At 40.2% G+C, this 22,733-nt stretch overlaps 2 protein-coding genes and 1 non-coding gene across 3 annotated transcripts; 2 read left to right on the top strand and 1 right to left on the bottom strand.

Annotated features, from left to right (window-relative positions):
* Nucleotides 1-8,827: 8,827 nt before the first annotated feature.
* On the top strand, nucleotides 8,828-8,934 carry LOC120259631. The gene has a single exon (XR_005536188.1). It is a non-coding gene; the product is annotated as a small nucleolar RNA R71 (small nucleolar RNA).
* A 7,762-nt stretch (nucleotides 8,935-16,696) lies between these two features.
* On the bottom strand, nucleotides 16,697-18,006 carry LOC120258726. Its single transcript, XM_039266167.1, has 6 exons — nucleotides 17,911-18,006; nucleotides 17,623-17,804; nucleotides 17,456-17,522; nucleotides 17,268-17,369; nucleotides 16,793-17,179; nucleotides 16,697-16,720 (listed from the first exon to the last, which is right to left on the bottom strand). The coding sequence occupies exons 1-6, from the start codon at nucleotides 18,004-18,006 to the stop codon at nucleotides 16,697-16,699; spliced, it is 858 nt and encodes a 285-aa protein (XP_039122101.1).
* A 172-nt stretch (nucleotides 18,007-18,178) lies between these two features.
* Nucleotides 18,179-18,794, top strand: LOC120258725 (serine carboxypeptidase-like 33). Its single transcript, XM_039266166.1, has 4 exons — nucleotides 18,179-18,231; nucleotides 18,320-18,401; nucleotides 18,474-18,613; nucleotides 18,695-18,794. The coding sequence occupies exons 1-4, from the start codon at nucleotides 18,179-18,181 to the stop codon at nucleotides 18,792-18,794; spliced, it is 375 nt and encodes a 124-aa protein (XP_039122100.1).
* Nucleotides 18,795-22,733: the final 3,939 nt, after the last annotated feature.

The raw sequence follows: 22,733 nt of genomic DNA, 5'->3' as shown, positions 1-22,733 counted from the left end.
GAAGCATTTAGTGAATCTTGAGCTTCATGTTAGATCCTAGGGGGAGCATTGCCGGGGTACCTCATCTGTATTGATTGAGATCTCCTTTACTTGATTTTCTTGCCCGTTTGCTTGGTTATTAATTCTCTTGTAATTAGTTCATTTCATCACATCCATTGATTTTGACTAGATAACTAAGAATTGGTTAATACAAATACTTCCGTTCCTTTTGAATTCGACTACCCACTCACCGGGGTAATTATTACTTCGACACCCGTGCACTTGTTGTTTACACACATATTCAAACGTGTCAAAGCACATGCTGGAGGCTCCTAGCATGATCATGTTCATGGAAACATACGCCAAGAATGTCCACGCTTCCTTCCACTGAAAATCTCAGGTGAGAAATTAGCTACTTCATTCAAAGGCAGTCCATGGAAACACGGTTGAAGCACGATCATTCTTAGATCATGTCAAGCTCGAAGACAGCCCTTTTTAACTCCAGATTTTAGGGTTTGTTGTCATCTTTGTTTGGGGATTCAACTCTCCACCGGGAGGACTCTGAAGAGGGTGAAGATTAGGCTTCACCACATACTATAAGGGGATAAAAGAGGAGTTAAAGACACAAGAGAAGTGGGGTTTAGCATACGGAGTTTGACAAGGAAGATCATCTTGAGTAGAAAGGAGTCATGTTTTCTTTCTCTTCCTAACCATAACTAGCTAACCATCCATGGTGCCCCAGGATGTTAAACTATGTGGTTTTTTATGCTCAACTACATGATTGTTAATGATTATGGAGTTCATTGAGTTTCTTGTATTTAATCTTGTGTTTGCATATCTTGATGGCTTGAATTGCACAGCTGCCTTAGTAATCTAGTTATCTTGGCCTAACTTGGTGTGTTTGAAAACCATAGATGCAACATTAATTTAGGGCACACACTTGAATCATACAATGTACCTGGTGACCATTATAATCAAGTCAGCATACTATAACTCATAGGGATCATCCCGGGCATTGCTCTCTTGTAGTTGAAAATACAATCCTAATCCCCCAGTTTATACCATCATTCACTTTTTTACTATTAGTTCTAAATTTAATCTTTTACCAATCTTTTTTAGATGACAAGATCCCCTTGAGTATATCCCGCAAATGCACAGGTTTGTCGAAGTAATAACCCCGGGTGAGCGGGTATCGAATCCACAGGGAGTAGGGAGTAAAGACACTTAATTTGATTCTTAGCTATGTGGAATATCAACAATGATAAGTGTGACAATGATTCAATTCTCAACAATTAAAAGCAACAAGTAAGAGAGCAAAAGTAAGGAGGAGGTAAGGCAATCGATAAAGATGGGGTACTCGGATGATGCTTCACCTAGGATAATAGCTTCAAGTGCAAGAACTCTCTATTATGCATCCTAATCAATGCAATGGTGAGTCGTGGAAATCCTTACATACATAGTCCCAAATCTAAGGTCAACTATGCCTAACTCTATTCATGTCCCGGAGGAGAGATTAAATAACCTCTCAACCTCGCACTCGAATAAAGTTGCAATGAGCTCTAGGGATTCCAGGTGATAAATCTCTTCCAAATTATAGACCTAACTCTTCGGTCCAGGCGGAAAGTCCCTAACCACAATTAAGCCCTAGATACTAAGATCCACTCAACGCTTCACTCCGTTGCACGAGCAACTAAGCCCCAGCGGAGATTCATCCCTTAGACCATTCACTCTATTATGGCCGCAAAGAACTCGAGGAACGGAGGTAAAATCTATCACATCGGAGGGGAAAGGGGATGCTCCTGTACCTCTCGACTCACCCTCTCAACCATCTCCAACCTAACTTTGTCTAACGCTCGTGGTGTGTCACTCACTCACAAGGTTACCAACAAGAACTCTCAACCCTAGTGTCACTCTAGGGGAAATGTTCATACAATCAAGCATTCAAGGTTAGAACTCACAATAAACATCAATTTATTGAAAGCATAATAAAGAAGTTCAATGAAACGAATACATCCTAGGGTTCACAATCACCCAAGTACCCACTAGGGGTTTAGCTCTCCATGGAGCTAAGTACAATCAAAGAAATCGAATGTAAAAGCAATGAATCCATAAAGAAACCTTCTCGATGGTCATGTTGATGGTCTTGTGGAGAGTCCTCTACTCGTCGCAAGGGATCCTTTGTCAGGCCTAGGATACACCTCGCCGGATTGATGCCGACGAAAGATCTCCCAATAACCTTCTTCCAAACGACACGCGATGTCGGAGCCATTGAACCTCTCCAAAAACCTAGCCAATACCCCTCAAAACCGTAGCCGAAGCTTTCTCTCAAGTTGGGGAAAAGATGGAGAAAAGAATACCAAAATCGGGGCTGAATCGGCTTTAAATAGGGCTGGAATAGGGCGACACCACCGGCGTGGACGGTACACGCGCCCGTGCGGAATTTCCACACGGCCGTGGATAATTTCCACACACATGTGTGGATTCTCTGTTGCTCTGATTTCTCGGCCGTCTATGAATAGTGCTGTTACAATACATGCTACAGTGCTCTGCTACAATCTTTGACCTGAATAACTTCCCAATTCCATATTTTCATCGGGGTAACGCAAACGGGCACACGTTTACGTCGTGAATCACTTGCTTCTTCAATGATATACATGTTGGTGGAGCTCTCGTTCTTATGTGCATAAATCAGAATGCTCGAGTGTAACTGCCTTTGTGCCCCTCCAAATGGATGTGCTCACTCGAATGCGAGGAAGTTGGCACACACTCTAGCATCTCACACCTAACCTATGTCTTCGCGTTTGAACCTTAGCAAGATTTCCTCCAAAATAGGTGCATTATGATCCACATTGGCCTATTTCCTTCATACTCGACCTCACAACCCTACCTGCATAAAAGTAACATAAAAACACACATATTAGTATAAAATACCTGAGAAAAGTAATGCTCAATATAAGGAATGAACACTTCGCATTCATATCGCACAAGCACTTATCAAACTCCCCCACACTTAAGCTTTTGCTTGTCCTCAAGCAAATATTAAAACATTCTGTGCATCAATGAAGAAAATATTGAAAGTGCTTTGCCTTAGGTTCACTGAGGCATACAAAAAAAGTATTCTACAAGTAAGGAAAATTTCAACACTAAATACGAAAAATCAATGCTCTAGCTAAAAACTTGAATAAAAAAGGACAACAAACCCGAATTTCGTGTATGTGTGTGAACTCACTCAAAACAACCCAAAGTATACTTCTCAAAGTTCTAAGTACAAGGGACTTATTTATCTACAAAAGTGACAAAAATTTTAAAAGATGGTAGTAGCTTCACACATCCTCTAAGGTAGCCCTTTCCAAAGCGGCCGCTAAGGTGGCTTTCACACTTTCGAGGTGGTAGCTCTTTCTACCCGAGTGGTAGCTTTCACTCATCCTATGAGATAGCTCTTTCTCTCATTAGGGCATAACTAGTATCCGACTTGTGAGAGTAGCTTCATACTTTATAGGTGGTAGCTCTTTCCACCCAAAAAATACAAATAAACACTAAAACTATTTTATTCCTTCTTTTCATTTTCATTTTCATTTTCATTTTTTTTTTAATTTAGCAAATGAAGTAAATCTCACTAGTACCTTTAACATCGAACATGAGTTTCGAATAGAGTTCAGAGAGTGAGTAGTGCACTAAGTGTAAATCGGGCAAAAATTCCTAAAAAAATTCAAGCAAGAACTAGAGCATGAAAAACATTCAATGTTAACAATTCTCCTAGACTTAAGAATACAATCATTGCAACTAAGGTGAACCACCATTGGCTATGTGTGCATATATCAATCAAGAACAATAGAAAAGATGTGCGCATTATGAAACTCCCCCCACACACTTAAGTTGTACATTGTCCTCAATGTACACATGCAAGATCACTCAAAATATATCATTCAAAAATAGATGTGGGAGAAGCAATCAAAACATTACTCCCCTGACTCCTAGTGTTGCGTTTGATGAAGCTAATTCATTAGGAGTAGTGTTCCAACGGGTTGTGAAGCTTACACGGCCAAGTGCCGAAGCACCTTGGCCGTGCCCATGACTAAGTCTCAATTCCCAAGATAACAAAACCATCTGCACGCATACACGAGGGGGTTCAGTGAAGCTCAAGAAAAACAAAAATAACTCGAGTGTATAAAAGATGAAGCAATGAATACAACTCGGTAAATGCAACATAACATAAACTCGGAAGGAAAAATCCTTTCTGAGTGAACAAGTCTAAAAACAAGAAAATAGAATAAAGTAAAATGCAAGAAAGTAAAAGAAAAGTCAAGTGTCAGAGTCACTCTCGGGCTCCTGTGCTGCTGCTGCTGCTGAAGTGGAAGCACATGGTGGGTCCACCGGTGCTGGAGTCGAGGATGGAGGTGCTAGAGGAACTGATGGGGCCTGAAGGGTCCTCGGCTGCAGGACAAATAATGAGGCAAAGTCTCGCTCTAGGATCTGCTGTAATATGTCGAAACGTGCCATGAACTCTGTATACTGACTGGCCTGCGTAGCCTGAATCTCGGCAACCTCAGCTCGGACCACTCCTATAGCATTCTCGAGCCTCTCAAAGCGATCATTGGCTCGAGATGGTGAAAACATATGCACTGGGGGTGGTTCCTCGGCTGCTGGAGGTGCCTCGGTCTCCATCGATGCTGGCTGAGGCTCGGGGGCGGGCTGAGATGCTCCGGCTTCATCACCCTCATCCTCAGCTATCTCTGGGGCTGGTAGGACTAAAGCAAAGACCCCTGTCCGAACCCTGCGGAACATGCCCATCAACCGCATATTCTCTAAACTCAGGGGAGCGGGTACACTCGTCTTCTCGGCCCCGCGAATCAAATCCAAGAGACCCATGCCCAGCACTAATCTCGTAATGTAGGGGCCCAAGAAGATCGCTCCCGATCTAGCATAGTGTCCCTCGGTGTCCGATGTACTCGCAGAATGTGCCCTAAATGAATCGATGCAGCTCTACCATCGAGTACAAGTCATGCACAGACTCCGACGGCTCAAAACACCAGTACTGTCACCGCGGCCATTCACCGACCTACTCATGATGGCGTGCAAATACATCTGCAGGTCGGGAAAAGGCACGTGGCCTTGGACACCCCCAGGGCTTGATCTGACCTTGACCACATAGTACTCTGAAAGTTCTCTGCGGGGTCAAGGTTCTAGGATAATCAGTAGGCAACTGTGCATACTCCTCTGTATCCGTGAATTCCTCCTTGTACAAGCCAAGTAGTACGGAAAACTGCATAATGCTCAAGCTATGGTGGCGTCCAAATACTTTGAACTGAATGGTGTCCAAACTGTCGAAGCCCGAATACGCTCTATCAAACTCGAATGAGGATAGCACCTCCAGTGCAAACTCTCGGATAGTCGGCTCTCTAATCGCCAAGAATCGCCGCCAACCACCTTCCCGAAACTAGATCCTTGATCTCATCGGCAAACTCATCTCCCTGCTGAAGCTCCCGCAGTATAGTCATGTCCAAAAATTGAGTCTATCCAAAACGGAGTCTCGACAAACCTCATAATGGACTTGATGTTCGGGAATCGCAAATCACATGCCCTCAAGCTCAGGGGATGACTCACGTGGCCTCTTATCAGCTTTCTTCTTTAACCTAGGTGCCATGATCTGCAAAATTTAAACGAAATTTATCAAACAAGTTGATAAAACAATGCTGCAAAAATCCACACGGTCGTGTGGAATTTCTGCACGCTCGTGTGGATGCACGGGGCATGAGAACCGCACGGCCACGAATCAACAATCCAAAAATACAGCTTAATAATACTTCTAACTTTGTTCTAAACATAAATCATCATTCTAATTGAAGAAACGAAGCATTATTAACCAGATTAATCGATAGAAACTATGAATTGACGAAGAAGATGATGAAAAGGGATTTACCGATGAGGAGGAGTGAGAAAATGAAGAGCCGGTCGAAAAACTTAGCTAAAATCCTACCAAACTGACGCTATGGACTCAGAGAGTACTGTGAGAGTGTTTTCAAGTGAAAAGGAGTCGTGAAGAGGGAGAGGAATCATCCTCTTTTAAACAGAACTCGCGACTTTTGGCGTTCTATGCATCCACACGGGCGTGCGGAAATTACACACACCCATGCGCCAGGACCCACAAGGCGAGGGCGCGCGCCCTGTGAGCTTCCACGGACATCCGAGAAAAAAATATCAAGTCTGACACACGCCATGTGGAAATTTCCCCACGGGCGTGGACATTTACATGCTCAACTCACGAGGCGGCCCTGCGCCCTGTGTTTTCTCGGGATGGAGGGAACACCTGCAGAGATTCACAGGCGTGCGAAGTACCCACGCCCGTGTGTGGTTCACAAAGGTTACCCCACGGGGTGAGTCCACGCCCACATGTGTTCTCGGGAAAAATCGCCCAACTCTGCAGGGGAGTTCACACGCCCGTCGCGGAAACTACCCACCGGGCGTGCGCCCGATTGCATGGTCGTTCACGAGGGCGGCCCGCGCCCCGTGCCTTCTCCGGATAAGCTCGTAGTATAGACCCACGGGCGCGGAAATTCCATGCACGTGCGTGTTTTCTCTGGATGACTTAGAAAAAAACCTGCGGGGCTCTGCGGAACTATTCGAACATGTTTACACACTCAGAGCCTGCTATATTATGCAAAATTTACCAGATAAAAACACGAAATAGAACTCAAACGACCAAACTTCACCAACTCTCAACAAAAACACACAATGAGTTCTTTTTAAAAACCCACAACAAAATCGCATGACACAAGCACTTAAAAATTGAAACACCAACACTTAACAGTTTATTCATGAAAACAAACTAAAATAAAAGGTGCGAGAACAATAAATAGTTGGGTTGCCTCCTAAGAAGCACTTATTTAACGTCACTAAGCTTGACGTATCTTTCTTACCTCACGGGGGTTCATAAATGAAGGTTGCCCTCTTACCCATGGCTTGAAAGCATGATAAGCAAAGTCTCTTAAGGGTAGAGGGTCTACTCTCGGGCTTCGGACCACCTAGCAATGGTTCGTCCAACTTCCTTGGCTCATGTACGTCTACAACAATCTTCGAGCATTTTCGGTGGCGTCTCCGAGCCCTCTTTATTTTTCGGAGCACCGTCTTCAAGATCCCCGGGGTAGATGTTTCTTCTCCAGTCAAACCAAGCATCATTACTTCTTCATTGCTCTCCTCTTGGTCGAACAAACCTTCATATGGATCCGGGTTGAACATTTCTTGCACATATTCATTAACAAGCCCATCAGTAGTGTCTAGAAAGTATAAAGTGTCATCGAAATCAAGAGAATGCCGCATGGCTTTAGCAAGGCGGTATGTGAGCTTGTCATCTCCAACTCTCAATGTGAGCTCTCCGCCGTCCATGTCAATCAATGCTTTGGATGTCCGGAAGAACGGTCTCCCAAGTATCAAGGGTACATCCGCATCCTCATCGATATCTAGCACTACAAAGTCAACCGGAAAAATGTACTTGTCCACCTTGACAAGCACGTCTTCAATGATGCCTCTCGGATGTCATACCGTTCGGTCCGCCAATTATAAAGTCATCAAAGTAGGCCTAGGCTCCCCTAAGCCTAGCTTTTGGAAAAAAGTATATGGCATGACATTGATACGTGCCCCTGAATCCGCCAATGCCATTTCCTCACCTAAGTTGCTGATGTTACACGGAATGATGAAGCTTCCCAGGTCTTTCTTCTTGTTCGGCATGTTCTTTTGCAACACCACCGAGCATGAAGCATCTAGCACCACTGAAGCACTCTCCTCCAATTTCCTCTTGTTGGTCAATAGGTCTTTCAGGAACTTCACGTACTTAGGCATTTGAGCCAATGCCTCTACAAAAGGAATATTGATGTGGAGTTGCTTGAACAAACTCAGGAACTTCTTATACTATTCATCCCCTTGGTCATTCTTCAATCTAGAGGGGTAAGGGATTCTTGGCTTGAATGGTGGGGGTGCCACCTCTTTCTCTTTGTTTACTCCCTCCTCAACCTCTACAACCTCGGGTGCGTGTTCTTTTGGCTTTTCACTCGGAAGCCTCCCTTCAACCTCACGACCACTTCTGAAAGTGATCACCTTCACATGTTCTCTAGGGTTGGTTTCCTTGTTGCTTGGTAAACTTCCATGTGGCCTTTCGGAGAGAGACTTCGCAATTTGCTCCACCTGATTTTCAAGGTTGTGCAAGGAGGCGGTGGGATTGCGAAGTGTAGCCTCGACTTATTCAAACCTTGTATTTGCCGATTGAACAAATTTAGCCAAGTGCTTCTCTAAATCCGTCATTCGGGTTTCCAAGCCTGAAATTCTATTTTCCACTTGAGGGGCTTGTTGCTGTTGTTGGAAAACCGATGGTCCCATAGTCTTCTGTGGTCCTTGATTACTCCATGAAAAATTGGGATGATTCTTCCAACCTGAATTGTAGGTGTTGCTGTATGGATTCCCTTAAGGTCAAATGCCATTACCTACAAAGTCAACGTTCTCAGCTGAAGAAACATTACCAATGACCATTGGCAATCGGAGGGAGCATGTCCTCCACCACAACCTGTATAATTGGTCACGGCCGCAACTCTATTCAAATCTATAAGATCTAGCTTCTTACTCAAACTCTCCACTTGGGCCGCCAATGAAGTTACAACATCATTTTCATGGAGACAGGCCACCTTTTTCTTCTCCCTAGCGTTCCCATCGGTAGCTATTTAACCCCATTTCCTCAATCAATTGACGATCCTCATCGGGGGTCTTGCTAACTAAGGTACCTCCTACCGCCGCATCCAAGAGTTGCCTTGTACTCGGGTTCAAACCATTGTAGAAGGTTTGAACAATCATCCACTCCAGGAATCCGTGTTGCGAACACTTTCACAGGAGTTCCTTGAACCTTTCCCATGTCTCAAATAGAGACTCCAATTCCAACTGCACAAAGGATGAGATCTCATTCCTAAGCTTTGCTAATTTTACGGGAGGGAAATAACGGGCTAGAAAAGATTCTACCATCTCCTTCCATGTAGTGATTGATGCTCTAGGTAATGATTGTAGCCACTGCTTTGCTCTCCCCTTTAAGGAAAATGGGAAGGCTCTCAATTTGATGGCATCATCCGTCACACCATTTATCTTGACATAGTCGCACACCTCGAGGAAGCTCTCTATGTGACTGTTTGGATCCTCATCGGCCAAACCATTGAATTGTGCAGACTACTGCAACATATGGATGAATGTCGACTTTAGCTCGAAGTTCTGAGCTGTAATTGGGGGACGCACAATACTCGATTGTGTCCCCAACATCGAAGGATCCCGGCATAATCGGATAGTGTTCGTTGTTGCTCATTTTGTTACGCCATGTTTTTCATATCCTTCTACTTCCAAATCAGTTTGGATTATGTTGTTCTTGCAGGGATCTTTCCCTTTTTCTTCTAAGTGTACGTTCAAGCTCGGGGTCTCCTTCAATCAATATTGATGGATTCCCTCGAGTCATAACTCGAGGCTGCACCAAAAAGAAAGAAAAAGACAATCACAATCATGATAGAACAAGAATATATGAATTAGAATGTGTGGTGAAATAGCTAAGAAAACAAAGTGCAAAGTATCTCTAAGCGCCTAGCTCCCGACACGGCGCCAAAAAACTTGACAAGATCCCCTTGCATATATCCCTGCAAGTGCAGGTTTGTCAAAGTAATAATCCCGGGTCGAGCGGGTATCGAATCCACGGGGAGTAGGGGAGTAAAGACACTTAATTCGATTCTTAGCTATGTGGAATATCAATAACGATAAGTGTGACAATGATTCAATTCTCAACAATTAAAAGCAACAAGTAAGAGAGCAAAAGTAAGGAGGAGATAAGGCAATCAATAAAGATGGGAGTACTCGGATGATGCTTCACCTAGGATAATCGCTTCAAGTGCAAGAACTCTCTATTATGCTTCCTAATCAATGCAATGGTGAGTCGTGGAAATCCTTACATACATAGTCCCAAATCTAAGGTTAACTATGCCTAACTCTATTCATGTCCCGGAGGAGAGATTAAATAACCTCTCAACTTCGCACTCGAATAAAGTTGCAATGAGCACTAGGGATTCCAGGTGATAAATCTCTTCCTAATTATAGACCTAGCCCTTTGGTCCAGGAGGAAGGTCCCTAACCACAATTAAGCCCTAGATACTAAGATCACCTCAACGCTTCACTCCGTTGCACGCGCAACTAAGCCCCAGTGGAGATTCATCCGTTAGACCATTCACTCTATTATGGCCGCAAAGAACTCGAGGAACGGAGGTAGAATCTATCACGTCGGAAGGGAAAGGGGACGCTCCTGTACCTCTCGACTCACCCTCTCAACCCTCTCCAACCTAGCTTTGTCTAACGCTCGTGGTGTGTCACTCACTCACAAGGTTACCAACAAGAACTCTCAACCCTAGTGTCACTCTAGGGGAAATGTTCATACAATCAAGCATTCAAGTTTGGAACTCACAATAAACATTAATTTATTGAAAGCATAATAAAGAAGTTCAATGAAATGAATACATCCTAGGGTTCACAATCACCCAAGTACCCACTAGGGGTTTAGCTCTCCATGGAGCTAAGTACAATCAAAGAAATCGAATGTAAACGCAATGAATCCATAAAGAAAACCCCTCGATGGTCGTGTCGATGGTCTTGTGGAGAGTCCTCTACTCGTCGCAAGGGATCCTTTGTCCGGCCTAGGATACATCTCGCCGGATCGATGCCGATGAAAGCTCTCCCAATAACCTTCTTCCAAACGACGCGCGATGTCGGAGCCGTAGAACCTCTCCAAAAACCTAGCCAATACCCCTCAAAATCCTAGCCGAAGAACTCTCTCAAGTTGGGGAAAAGATGAAAAAAAGAATACCAAAATCGGGGCTGAATTGGCTTTAAATAGGGCTGGAATCGGGCGACTCCATGGGCGTGGACGGTACACGCGCCCGTGCGGAATTTCCACACGGCCGTGGATAATTTTCACATGCCCGTGTGGATTATCTGTTTCTCTGATTTCTCGGCCGGCTGTGAACATTGCTGCTACAGTACTTCCTACAATGTTGCTACATTGCTCTGCTACAATCTTCGACCTGAATAACTTCCGAATTCCATATTTTCATCGGGGTAACGCAAACGGGTACACGTTTACGTCGTTAATCACTTGCTTCTTCAATGATATACATGTTGGTGGAGCTCTCGTTCTTATGTGCATAAATCAGAATGCTTGAGTGTAACTGCCTTTGTGCCCCTCCAAATGGATATGCTCACTCGAATGCGATGAGGTTGGCACACACTCTAGCATCTCACACCTGACCTATGTCTTCGCATTTGAACATTAGCAAGATTTCCTCCAAAATTGGTGCATTATGATCTACATTGGCCTATTTCCTTCATACTCGACCTCACAACCCTACCTGCATAAAAGTAACATTAAAACACACATATTAGTGTAAAAACCTGAGAAAAGTAATGCTCAACATAAGGAATGAACACTTCGCATTCATATCGCACAAGCACTTATCATTAGACTAAACATCAAAAGTTAGATTAGTACTTTAAGTCTAGTCCCTGAGGTTCGATAACCCTACCCCTAACGAGGTACCATTATATTACTTATATGCGACCCATATGGTTATAGAGAAAACATCAAGTTTTAGCGCCGTTGCGGAGGCCTAGCACCTTTTAGGAAAATTTGGATTTTGGTGATTTAGTTTGTTCATATTATCTACTTATTAATATCTGTGAATACTTACGAATACTCAGAATTTATTTCACCTACCTCTTGTTTTATTTATTGGTGCACTTCATGAATTTGTATTGATTTATTTTTTTTCACTTTGCTTTTATCGAAGAACTTCTAGCCATGTTGTGGAGTCACTTGTGTGAGCATGGTTATCATGAACTGAATATCAGTGGCACGTGTGATATATAAGGTTTGGCAGAATTTGTCTCAAATTTTTGTGAACAGACATCCCAGTTAGATGAGGAAATCCACTTGAAGTGGGTTCAATCCATATTGATCAGCTGCATTAGTCAAGTGTCAAACAAGCCATGGCCATTTCAGATGGTATTATCAATGATACTTATGAAGAAGGGAATGTTAGCTGTATTACCAATAGGGATAAAATTGCAAACCAGGTCACAATGGTGGATGATGTGTCTATAAAATTTACAGAATCGGAATATAGGAATACAATCAATGTTGCTGTTGATCCAGCGCTTCCTGGTGTTTCGACACTTGAACTCAAGAAGTTACCGATACATTTGGAGTATGCATTTTTGGGGGAGGACCCATAAATGCCAGTCATTATTTCATCCAAGCTTTATACTGAGCAAAAGAAAAAATTATTTGAACTACTTCTCATGCAGAACAACTTGAGTAAAATAGGGTCAATGGAGATAAGTTTGGAAGTAGGTCAAGATAAGAATATGGCCAAGAACGAGCAGCAGATTATCTCAGGCTATGAGCAGCCAAACATGGAGAGATTAGGGTCTAGTATTGTTCGGCCTTCAGTTGCCACAAACAATTTCAAACTGAAGCCCAAACTCATTTAATTAGTACAACAAACGTGTCAGTTTGATGGATTTTAAGATGAGGAATGACAACGCCCCTTGAGTGTGACCCACAATTGCACGGGTTTGTCAAAGTAATAAATCCAAGTGAGTGGGGTATCATATTCACAGGGAGTAGGGAATAAAAATACCAAAATTGCTACTTAACCAAGTGAAGATGAATAAAGATTGTGTTGATAAGATGTGATGTAAACAGAAATAAAAGAAACAAGAATGAGAGGCACAAGTAAGTGAGAGGAAAGGCAATCGATAGAAGTGGGGTACTCGGATAATGCTCCCCCTAGGACTAATGTTTCAAGTGCAAGACCTACTATTATACTTCCATAACTAATGCTTAATGAATCGTGAAAATCATAAAGCACATGGTCCTAAAACTAAGGTTAACCATGACTAACTCTATACTATTTCCCGGCGGAGAAATTGCTCAGTCTCAACGCCTCACACTTTGTAAATCCTATTTCTATGTGTAGATCTAACCCTTTGGTCTAGACGAAAAACACTAGTCACAATTAAGCCATAGAAACTAAAGTCACTTTAACTCTTCACTCTGTTGCTCGTGCAACTAAGCCACAGTGGAGTTCATCCTTTAGTTCTTAACTCTATTATAAATGCAAAGAGCTCTAGGAATTGGAGGCAGGATAAATCACACCAGAGGAGAAAGGGGACGCTCAGCTATCTCTCAACTCACCCTCTGAACCCTCTTCAATCTAGCTTTGTATGACCCTCGTGGCGTGTCACCCATCCACAAAAGTTACCAAGATGAACTCTCAACCCTAGTGTTACTCTAAGGGAGAAATCATTCAACAAGCATTCAAGATTGAGACTCCATTAAAACATCAATTAAGGAAAACATAATAAAAGGTCAAAGAAATAATAACATCCTAGGGTTTACAAAATCCAAGTAACTAGTAGGGGGTTTAGCTCTCCATGGAGCAAGATACAATCAATAATGAAATTGAAAGTAAAACAAGTAATCCATAGGAAAACCACCTTGGTATTCGTGTCGATGGTCTTGTGGAGTAGCCTCGTCTTCTCCAAAGGTTCCCTTGTCCGCCCTAGGCACACCTTGCAGGATCAATGCCGACGAAGGCTCACCTAATAACCGTTTTCCAAGTGGAGTACGGTGTCTAATCCGTAGAACCACTCCAAAGACTTGCAAAAGCCTCTCAAAACCCTAGCCGACGGCCTTCCCAAACGATGGAGAAAAGTTGGAGAGAAGGGTGAAAAGGATCCTGAAATAGGGCTGAAAAAAGGCTTTAAATAGGCTGGAATCGGCCATCAATATGAGCCTGTGGATGTTCCACACGGGCCTGTGAAATTTCCACACGCCCATGTGGATTCTCTGGGATTCTGATTTTCGGACGGCTGTGAACAGTAACTGTTACCATAAATTGCTACAGTGATTTGCTACAGTGTCCTGCTCTAGTACCCCCCCTCCCCCCGGCCAAAAACACTGCCAAATCCACTTTTCATCAAGGTAACATAAACGGGTGCACATTTATGCAGTAGATCTCGTCGCTTCTTCAATAAATGGGTTCATTGGTGAAGATCTTGCGATCATTACACAAGTTGGGATACACAAATGTGACTGCCTTCATGCACCTCTAACTAATTGTAATGGCTTGAATACATTGAGGTTGGCAGACATTCACATATCTTATAGTCCCACTTGTGTCTTCACATTTGTTCCTTCCAAGATTCCACCAAATGGTGCCTTCACGATCTACTTTTGGCTTCTTTTCTTAATACTTAGCTTTACAACCCTACATGCGCAAAAGAACACAAATACACAGATATTAGCGCTTAAACCTGATAAAAGTAATGCTCCTCGTAAGGAAAGAATACTTCGCATTCTTAACACTCAAGCAGTTATCAAACTTCCCCACACTTAAGCTTTTGTTTGTCCTCAAGCAAAAATAAAACATTTAAGTATAGAAGAAGGAAATATTGAAAGTGCTTGGCTTTAGGTTCACCAAAGCATGCAAGGAGAGCATTTTACAAGGGAAATTTCAGCACTAAATATGAAAAATCAATGTTCTAGCTAAAAACTTGAATAAAAAAGGACAACAAACACGGGATCGTGTAAGTGTGTGTAAACAAACTCAAGTAAACCCAAAGTATACTCATCAATGTTCCAAGTATAAGGACTTATTTAACTACAAAACATAACAAAAAAAAAAGACAGTAGTAGCTTCACACATCCTCTAAGATAGCCCTATCCGAAGCGGCCGCTAAGGTGGCTTTCACACCTTCGAGGTGATAGCTCTTTCTACCGGGGTGGTAACTTTCACTTATCCCATGATATAGCTCTTTCTCTCATTAGGGCATAACTAGTATCCGACTTATAAGAGTAGCTTCATACTTTATAGGTGGTAGTTCTTTCCACCCAAAATGCACAACAAAATAATATATCTATTTTTTATTCTTTCTTTTCATTTTCAATTTTTTTTAGCAGTATAACACAAGAAAAAAACTAATTAGTCCTTAGGAGTGAAGTTCCAACAGGTTGTGAAGCACACACGGCCAAGTGTAAAACACCTTGACTGTGTCCATGACTAGTTCTCAATTCCAATACTGACAAGACCATCTGCACGCATATACAACGGGGTTCAGTGAAGCTCAATAGAAAAAACAACTCGAGTATATAAAAGATAGAGCAATGAAATACAACTCGAGACAAAAAATAAAAGATAAACTCAGAAGGAAGATCCATTCTAAGTATACATGTCCAAAATAATATGCAAAAATAAAATAAAAAAAATGAGAACAAAGAAGGTAAAGACGCCTCAAGTGTCAGTGTCCATTGCTGGTGCATTTGTTGCCACTACTAGTGAAGATGATGCTGGTGCTACAAAATAAATGAAGATTGGGTGAAAAAAAGAGAAAAAGAAGCTTACCGATGAAATGAGAATGAAAGAATAGAAAACGGCCAGAAAGCTCAAGTAACAACCCTCTAAAATGACGGTGAGAGGTCGGGAGAGTACAAGGATGCATTCTCAGAATGTTTGGGAGTTAAAAGATGAAAAGGACAAATAAATTTATAAAGAGATAACGCAGACCTTTTGAGTTCTCTACATCCGCACTGGCGTGTGGAAATTACCTACGTCCGCTTAACTGCCCAAGAAAGACCCATAGGGGCAGACGCACACCCCTGTGGTTTCTCGAGATGATACCCTATGCTTCTGAATGCATCCACACGGGCGTCTGGAAATTCCCCAAGCCCGTGTGCCCACTACACCAGGGTATGCCTTTGGCGGCGTTTTTTATTGCATTTAATGGCGTTTTTAAACGCCACTATTGTATTTGCCGGCGATATAATAAAACGCCGCCAAATGTGCCGCCGTTACAGTCATCGTTAACATAGCGGCGTTTGTATAAATAAACGCCACCATATTAACGGCGTTTATATATAAAACGCCGGTATTATACAGGCGTGTATTTAATTGAAACGCCGGTAAAATAGTGGCGTTTATTAAATTAAACGCCAGTATTATACCACCACTATATTGTAAGAAACGCCGCCATTTGGCGGCGTTTTTTAACTTGAACGCCGGTATTTTAACGGCGATTTATTATTAAACGCCTCCAAAATACCGGCGTTTTATCTTATACGCCGGTATCCAAGCTGCACATTCCAACTTCGGTTTTGCAATCTAGTGTCGTTTATATGGTAAAACGCCGCTAAGTTGATAGTACATGGCGGCGTTTTGATTTAAATAGCGGCGCGAAAATTGTCTCAAATTTGAATTTTCTTTGTAGTTCGCGGCGTTTTTGGGATTAAACGCCGCGAACAATTATAGTAAATTGGTTTCATTTACCCTGCAATGCACATTTTTTTGGGCATTTTTTTCATTGATACCACACACACACATATATATAGACATTTATATATATATATATATATATATACTTGTTTACATACACAAACAACTAAACATATGCAATAATCGATGATTCCTAATAATTAATCCACATGAATTCGAATAAGAAGTCACATGGCTTTCCAATCATATATAATATTACAAAGTAAATTTCAAAAACACCAAAACAACTAATGTTTAGGTTTGAGATTGTTGTCCCAAATGAAGGCATAACATAGCAAATATATAATGTCTAAAGATCTCCCATGCATCAGCAACACCACTAATTACTGATCTCCAGAAGATTGTTCCTACAATTACAATAAAATTATTAGAAGATGGACCTAGGCATAAACATAATAATCTTTGCACTTGTATAATACCTGCGCATGTGAAGATGAGCCAGTATTGTTAATTCCAGGTATAGTAACTCCAGGATATTGATTTTGTAAAAAAGTTAGTAGAGCATTGTATTGAGTACATTGGCATTCATGTTCAGCTCGTTCTTGTGCACGCTCTCTTTTCATTTGTTCCATTTCTTGTTCCATTTGTTGAATTCGCTCCACAAATTCACTTGATTGAGTGTTTGAGTTAGTAGGATTTCGGTTTCTTGGACCTCCATAATAGCTTTTGGGTGTTGGACCTAACCCATGTCCTCTTACTCGGACACATCGTTCTTTTCCAATAACTTGTGTCAAAATCTCAGTTTCAACAATTTGCATATCTTCATCTATTGTTTGACATCCAGCCAATTTCTCATTTGCCTTCTCCTATATCAAGATACAATTTATAAAAGAAATTAAATACTTTAAAACAAATTGTAAAGTGATTAAAGAACAATAAAAACATAGGTATTACCATAATTTGTTCGGTCTCCATATTCATGTGAGAGCCATCCTTCTTAGTATGGGTTGCTCGAAAAAGTTCAAGGCGTCCTACTTTTCTTCCACTGCTAGTCTCCTACTAATTAAACACAAATTAGTTTGAATCAAAAACATAAAAAAGTTTATAGTTTCTTACCATTTCTTTTTCCTTTCTTGCGAAACTCTTTGATCAAGAAGTATGCGTATATTTTTGTTGCTTTCTACTAGCAATCGCAAGTTTTTCTGAATCCTACATAACGACATGCATATTAAATTAGAAATAACTAAGATATGATACTCTCAATGAAATAAGGAAAATGTTTATTCCAACCTCTCCTTTCCTTGAATACCAAAAATCAATCAATTGCTCCCATTGCCATCGAATAGTACCACTTGGATGTTTATCCTTGTTTGCCAGTAGTCCTTGTTCTCGTCTGAAATGTTTTGTTTTTAGATCATGCTTGTAATCTCTCCATTTCTTCCCCAAAGATTTGAGCACATACTCTCTTGAAATTTCAAGAGAAAATCGTAACTATATGAGAAAGTTTATATAACCAGTTTGGATTAGTAATACAACTTACTATCGACACTTCAATATTTATTAGGATAAAATTTAAACATTGCGCTAAGGAGAGTACCTCAATAAATGTCAACAATTCATCCTTCAATGTTTTTGGCACTTTATGCCAGCTATCATATTGGAGTCCAATCTGTTGTCCGGATCGAGCAAGCATACCTAGAAATCCAGCCAATAATTGTGCTTCAGATCCAATTGGGTCGTCCCTAATTGATTGGCACTCACTAAAAACCCTTTCTTGAGGAGGTAATGTCCATAACTCTTTTTAGAGTAGTTCGACCGCTTTCCGTTGTTGTCCTTGAGTATCAACTACAATAATATATATGGACATGCACATTAACAGCAGCCACAAAATTATAACCATTGATAAACAGTTAAAACAGTTAGCTATCAAGCAAACAAAGAAATAAATTGTAATACTTACTTTCAATTGGATATAATAAATGTTTTTCGTATATTATTATATGAAGTTTTGATGCACCCAAATGTTTATGCAATGTTTATGCACCCAAATGCAACAATGCACATGCATCATCATCATTATACTCAAAGGTATTAATTTATTATAATGATTCATTTCATCTTGGAAAAAAGTTGAAAACACTTGTAGGTAAAACAGAAAAGAGGCTTTTGCAGAGGACCAGAACTCCAGCAGGTTATGATCCTTGTTACTCAGTTTATGCAGAAGAGTACTTCAACAGAGTTGATGTTCAGAGAGCAATGCATGCAAGTTTTATTAATAATGGAAAGTGGAAGGTCTGCAAGTAAGTTAAGCAATCTTATTATAATGCTAAAAAAAAATGTACATAAATAAACACTTTTGTTAATCTTTCTCTTGTCTGCAGTGAATCCATATTGGACATTTACAACAACACTGTTTCCTCTGTTCTTCCCATCTATTCCAAGCTCATTAATGCTGGACTAAGAATATGGATTTACAGGTAATTAAATGTTGTTATTATTATTATTAATCGAAAGTAAGCTATCAACTATGATAAAAAGATCTCATATCTTTGACCAAATATATTATTATATGAAGTTTTGATTCGACATCTGGTTTATTTTATAATTCAATAGATAAGCAAGGACAAACTAAGGGCATCCATTAGATTTATAAGGAAAATGGGGAATCATCATCTCAAATTTTTGTTTATTTTAGCGCCCCTAAATGAAACAATTTTCTGTTTATATGTTATTTATTAAAATTTTAAAGTAATTTAAAGAAGGAATGACATGGCATAGATTACTGCTGTTAGATTTAGGTTTTTGTTGAAGCTAAGTCTGACAAAAGATAAATTTTTTTCTCTTAAGTTTTCAAGGTAAAATTACGATTACAGACTCATCACCAAAATGTAGAAGCTGTACTTTCTCTATACAAGGACCTCGTGGTCAAGGTATGCATTTATATTGATTCACAGACTTTGTATTACTATTGGAATGGAATGCCAAATTAGAAAAACAAAAATGTATTTTTTTGCCGCAATGCATGAGTGTATATAAATACTATAGTTTGAAAAATTAATTGTAGATTCCACTCGAAAACCTTGAATTTGTTTTTTTATATTTTGTTAATTTTTAATCAGTAAAATTGTTGTCAATCTTGATTTTTCCAATTTTACCATTTTCGCAAACCATGGCCTATTTTTCGTTATAACAAATATAATGCTATGATTATTCAGAGGAACATTTAATCATTGTCTTCTCTCTGCCCAGGTTGATGGGAATGCTCAAAAGGACAAAGTATTCACCAAAATAGACAATGCATTGTCTGCATTATTCAAGAGAAAATTGGAAACAGATTCAAGCATCCATCTACTGGTCCGACTTATTAGATATATCAAGTAAATCGACAAATAACGCACCCATAATCCCTGTACTTTTCTCATTTTACAATCATGTGCATACAAATGTTTAGCTTAGTTTGTCAGACCTTGTATAATTAAAGCTTATGCACCATAGAAGACTTTGCAAAGTTTTACTTTTATACTTCAATTTTAACTACATGGGTAGATCAAATTCATGGGCAGAAACAATAAATTTCTTCAAAACAAAAAACTAAAAAAAGAAGAGAAAAATAAGATCTTTAAAAGAAACATGAATGAATTATATTATGAGAAACAAAGAATTAAACAAAAAAAATGAATCAAAGAAAGAAAGAAAATCACATGGAGCTAGCAAACTCATAAAGCACAAGCTAATATGATATGTGCTAGAAGTAGCACATAAATGATGACCATGTCTCACATAAATATGAAAATCTATCCACACTTCACTGTCTGAATTACTCTTGATTCACATATTAACTAATGCACAAGCTATTGTCAAGCAAAAGAAAAGGATGGGAAGGCAAAATATAGTTACCTGTATTTAAATCAACGCCTTCATTGATTGGGTGAACATTATCTAATCTTGTACATGTGTTGTTGGTTGCAACTTCATCATTAATGTTTGAATCATCTAAGGATGATGGAATCGAGCTATGTGGAGTAAGATCAGGTAGTGGAGCGGACCTAGACGAAGCAACATGGACTGTCGCATTAGTATTGCAAGTGTTGGCTGTTGTAGCACCGCCAGTATGATATCCACTGTCATTGTTCGCAGCGGGTGCAGATTGAACCATTTTGATACCCTTCAACTGTAATCTCCGCATTTTTTTCCCATTGAATGCAAATTATAAAAATAAGTGTGCATAACAACAACAAGAAAGCAAATTTTTTTATTGTTTCAGGAAGTGAGACATAGTTTAAGTTGGCCCAAAATGACAATGATGATGTTCATTGACTAATTTTAATTACAATTTTGACAATGAACATCTCAAAACCAACAAAATTTTGACGAAAGCTTCTGAACAACACTTCAAATAAAATACATTAACTATAAAACACAGAAATGTGCCAGCATAATGCTTATGATGTGATCTTCACAAATCAAGAATAATTATGAAAAGAACATCTTAAAGGACCCCTCATGTTTAAATTATTTATATGTTATTTGGCATGATATTTGTGATGTTTAAAATGGCAAGGATGATGTTCACGTATTAAAAACGCTAAACTTTTTACAATTTAACTACATGTTAGGATACAATATGACAAGAGTAGTTCTAACATGAGTATTCAAAAACAATGATGTATGCTAACCTTCTACTTAACGTATGCTTCCAAGTTGCGTAAAGCGACACTCGAAAAGTAGAGAAGCAATTGTATACTGCACTCGGAAACATGCAGTCATCTCGAGAAAAATAGGAGAAGAAAAATTAAGCATCATTGCACGTAGAAATAAAAAAATTAGATGACGACATTTAAAGATGAGCAATTCCACACTTGAGTTCCGATAAATCTTGCTCAATGTCCCTCAATATCTCAGTTAAAAATTAACATCCAACACAAAAACAAAAATGAAGTAAATAAGATGCTACAACTTATTTGAAACAATACAAACATAATAGTGACAACGATTAATTTCAAACAATACAAACATAACATTAACAAAGACTCAAAGTAAGCAACCCAAAATTATAAATTACAAATCGAATATACTATCAATAGAAGACTTACGGAATTACTAACTGTCAAGAATCATAAATGTCATCATCAACATCTTGACGGGCCCAATGAGAGGCATCACTTGCACTAAAAAGACTATAACCAGTGGATGGAAAACATTCGGTTGTAGGTACAATATTTGTCTGTTCATCACCCATGTCATACACCTCCCTCGGTTGATTGCGTATCACAACCAACCAACCTGCTTCTTTTGGATCTTCAGAATAAAAAACTTGTTTCACTTGTGATGAAATCACATATGGCTCATCTAGAATGTGTTCTCCCGTGTGAATTGTGCGAGAAAAATTATTAACCCACAAAGTTTAGTTGATTAGTGATAAGTGCTTGAGTAGACATATTTTTATATATGTTTTACATGCATTGAGCATCATTTTTACTGTGGTTTATGTCTCATATTGTGTATTTGGTGTTCTTTTATGCATATAGGTTGTGAATGCCTTGAAGAGTAAAAAGGAAGCAAAGATAGGCTATAAATACACAATGTTGGGAGTTCTTGTTCAATTCAAGGACCAAGACACGAGAGCAGTTCATAAACGTGGAGATGTGTGCCAACTTCTAAGAAGATTCAAGTCAATTCACTATTTGGAAGGGCGCAAAGGCAGCTACATCTTCATATTCCTTCTCTTTGTGGAGATTGCAAGACCTCTCAAAGATACGTCGATGAAGAAAAGTTTTATAGCCTACCACATGGACGTGTGCCCGGACATGTGGCCTTAAGAGAAGAGTTGTGAATGCCTTGAAGAGTAAAAAGGAAGCAAAGATAGGCTATAAATACACAATGTTGGGAGTTCTTGTTCAATTCAAGGACCAAGACACGAGAGCAGTTCATAAACATGGAGATGTGTGCCAACTTCTGAGAAGATTCAAGTCAATTCACTATTTGGAAGGGCACAAAGGCAGCCACATCTTCATATTCCTTCTCTTTGTGAAGACTGCAAGACCTCTCAAAGATACGTCGATGAAGAAAAGTTTTATAGCCTACCACATGGACGTGTGCCCGGACATGTGGGCTTAAGAGAAGAGTGTTCAGATCGTGTTTTGTGAAAAGTACTGTAGCAATTCCACTGCAACATACTGTAGCAAAAATTACTGTTCACGCGGCCGCGTGGAATTTCTTGCAGTCCACGCGGGCGCGTGGAAAATCCACACGTGCGCGTGAGGGCACGTGACAGACGCGATCTAAGGCCTATAAATAGCCGTTTTGCCCTATTCTTTCTCATCTTTTGTGCGCCTCTTGAGGGGTGAGACGGCTAGGGTTTGGAGAGGAGGTCTTTGCGGCTTTGGAGGCGTTTCGTTACCAACTTTGATCGATTCCTCC

The sequence above is a fragment of the Dioscorea cayenensis genome, chromosome 4 (genome assembly GCF_009730915.1).
Source record: "Dioscorea cayenensis subsp. rotundata cultivar TDr96_F1 chromosome 4, TDr96_F1_v2_PseudoChromosome.rev07_lg8_w22 25.fasta, whole genome shotgun sequence".
NCBI lineage: Eukaryota > Viridiplantae > Streptophyta > Magnoliopsida > Dioscoreales > Dioscoreaceae > Dioscorea > Dioscorea cayenensis.
Note: the sequence above shows the minus strand (reverse complement) of the source record. Positions and strands in the feature narration are given on the sequence as shown.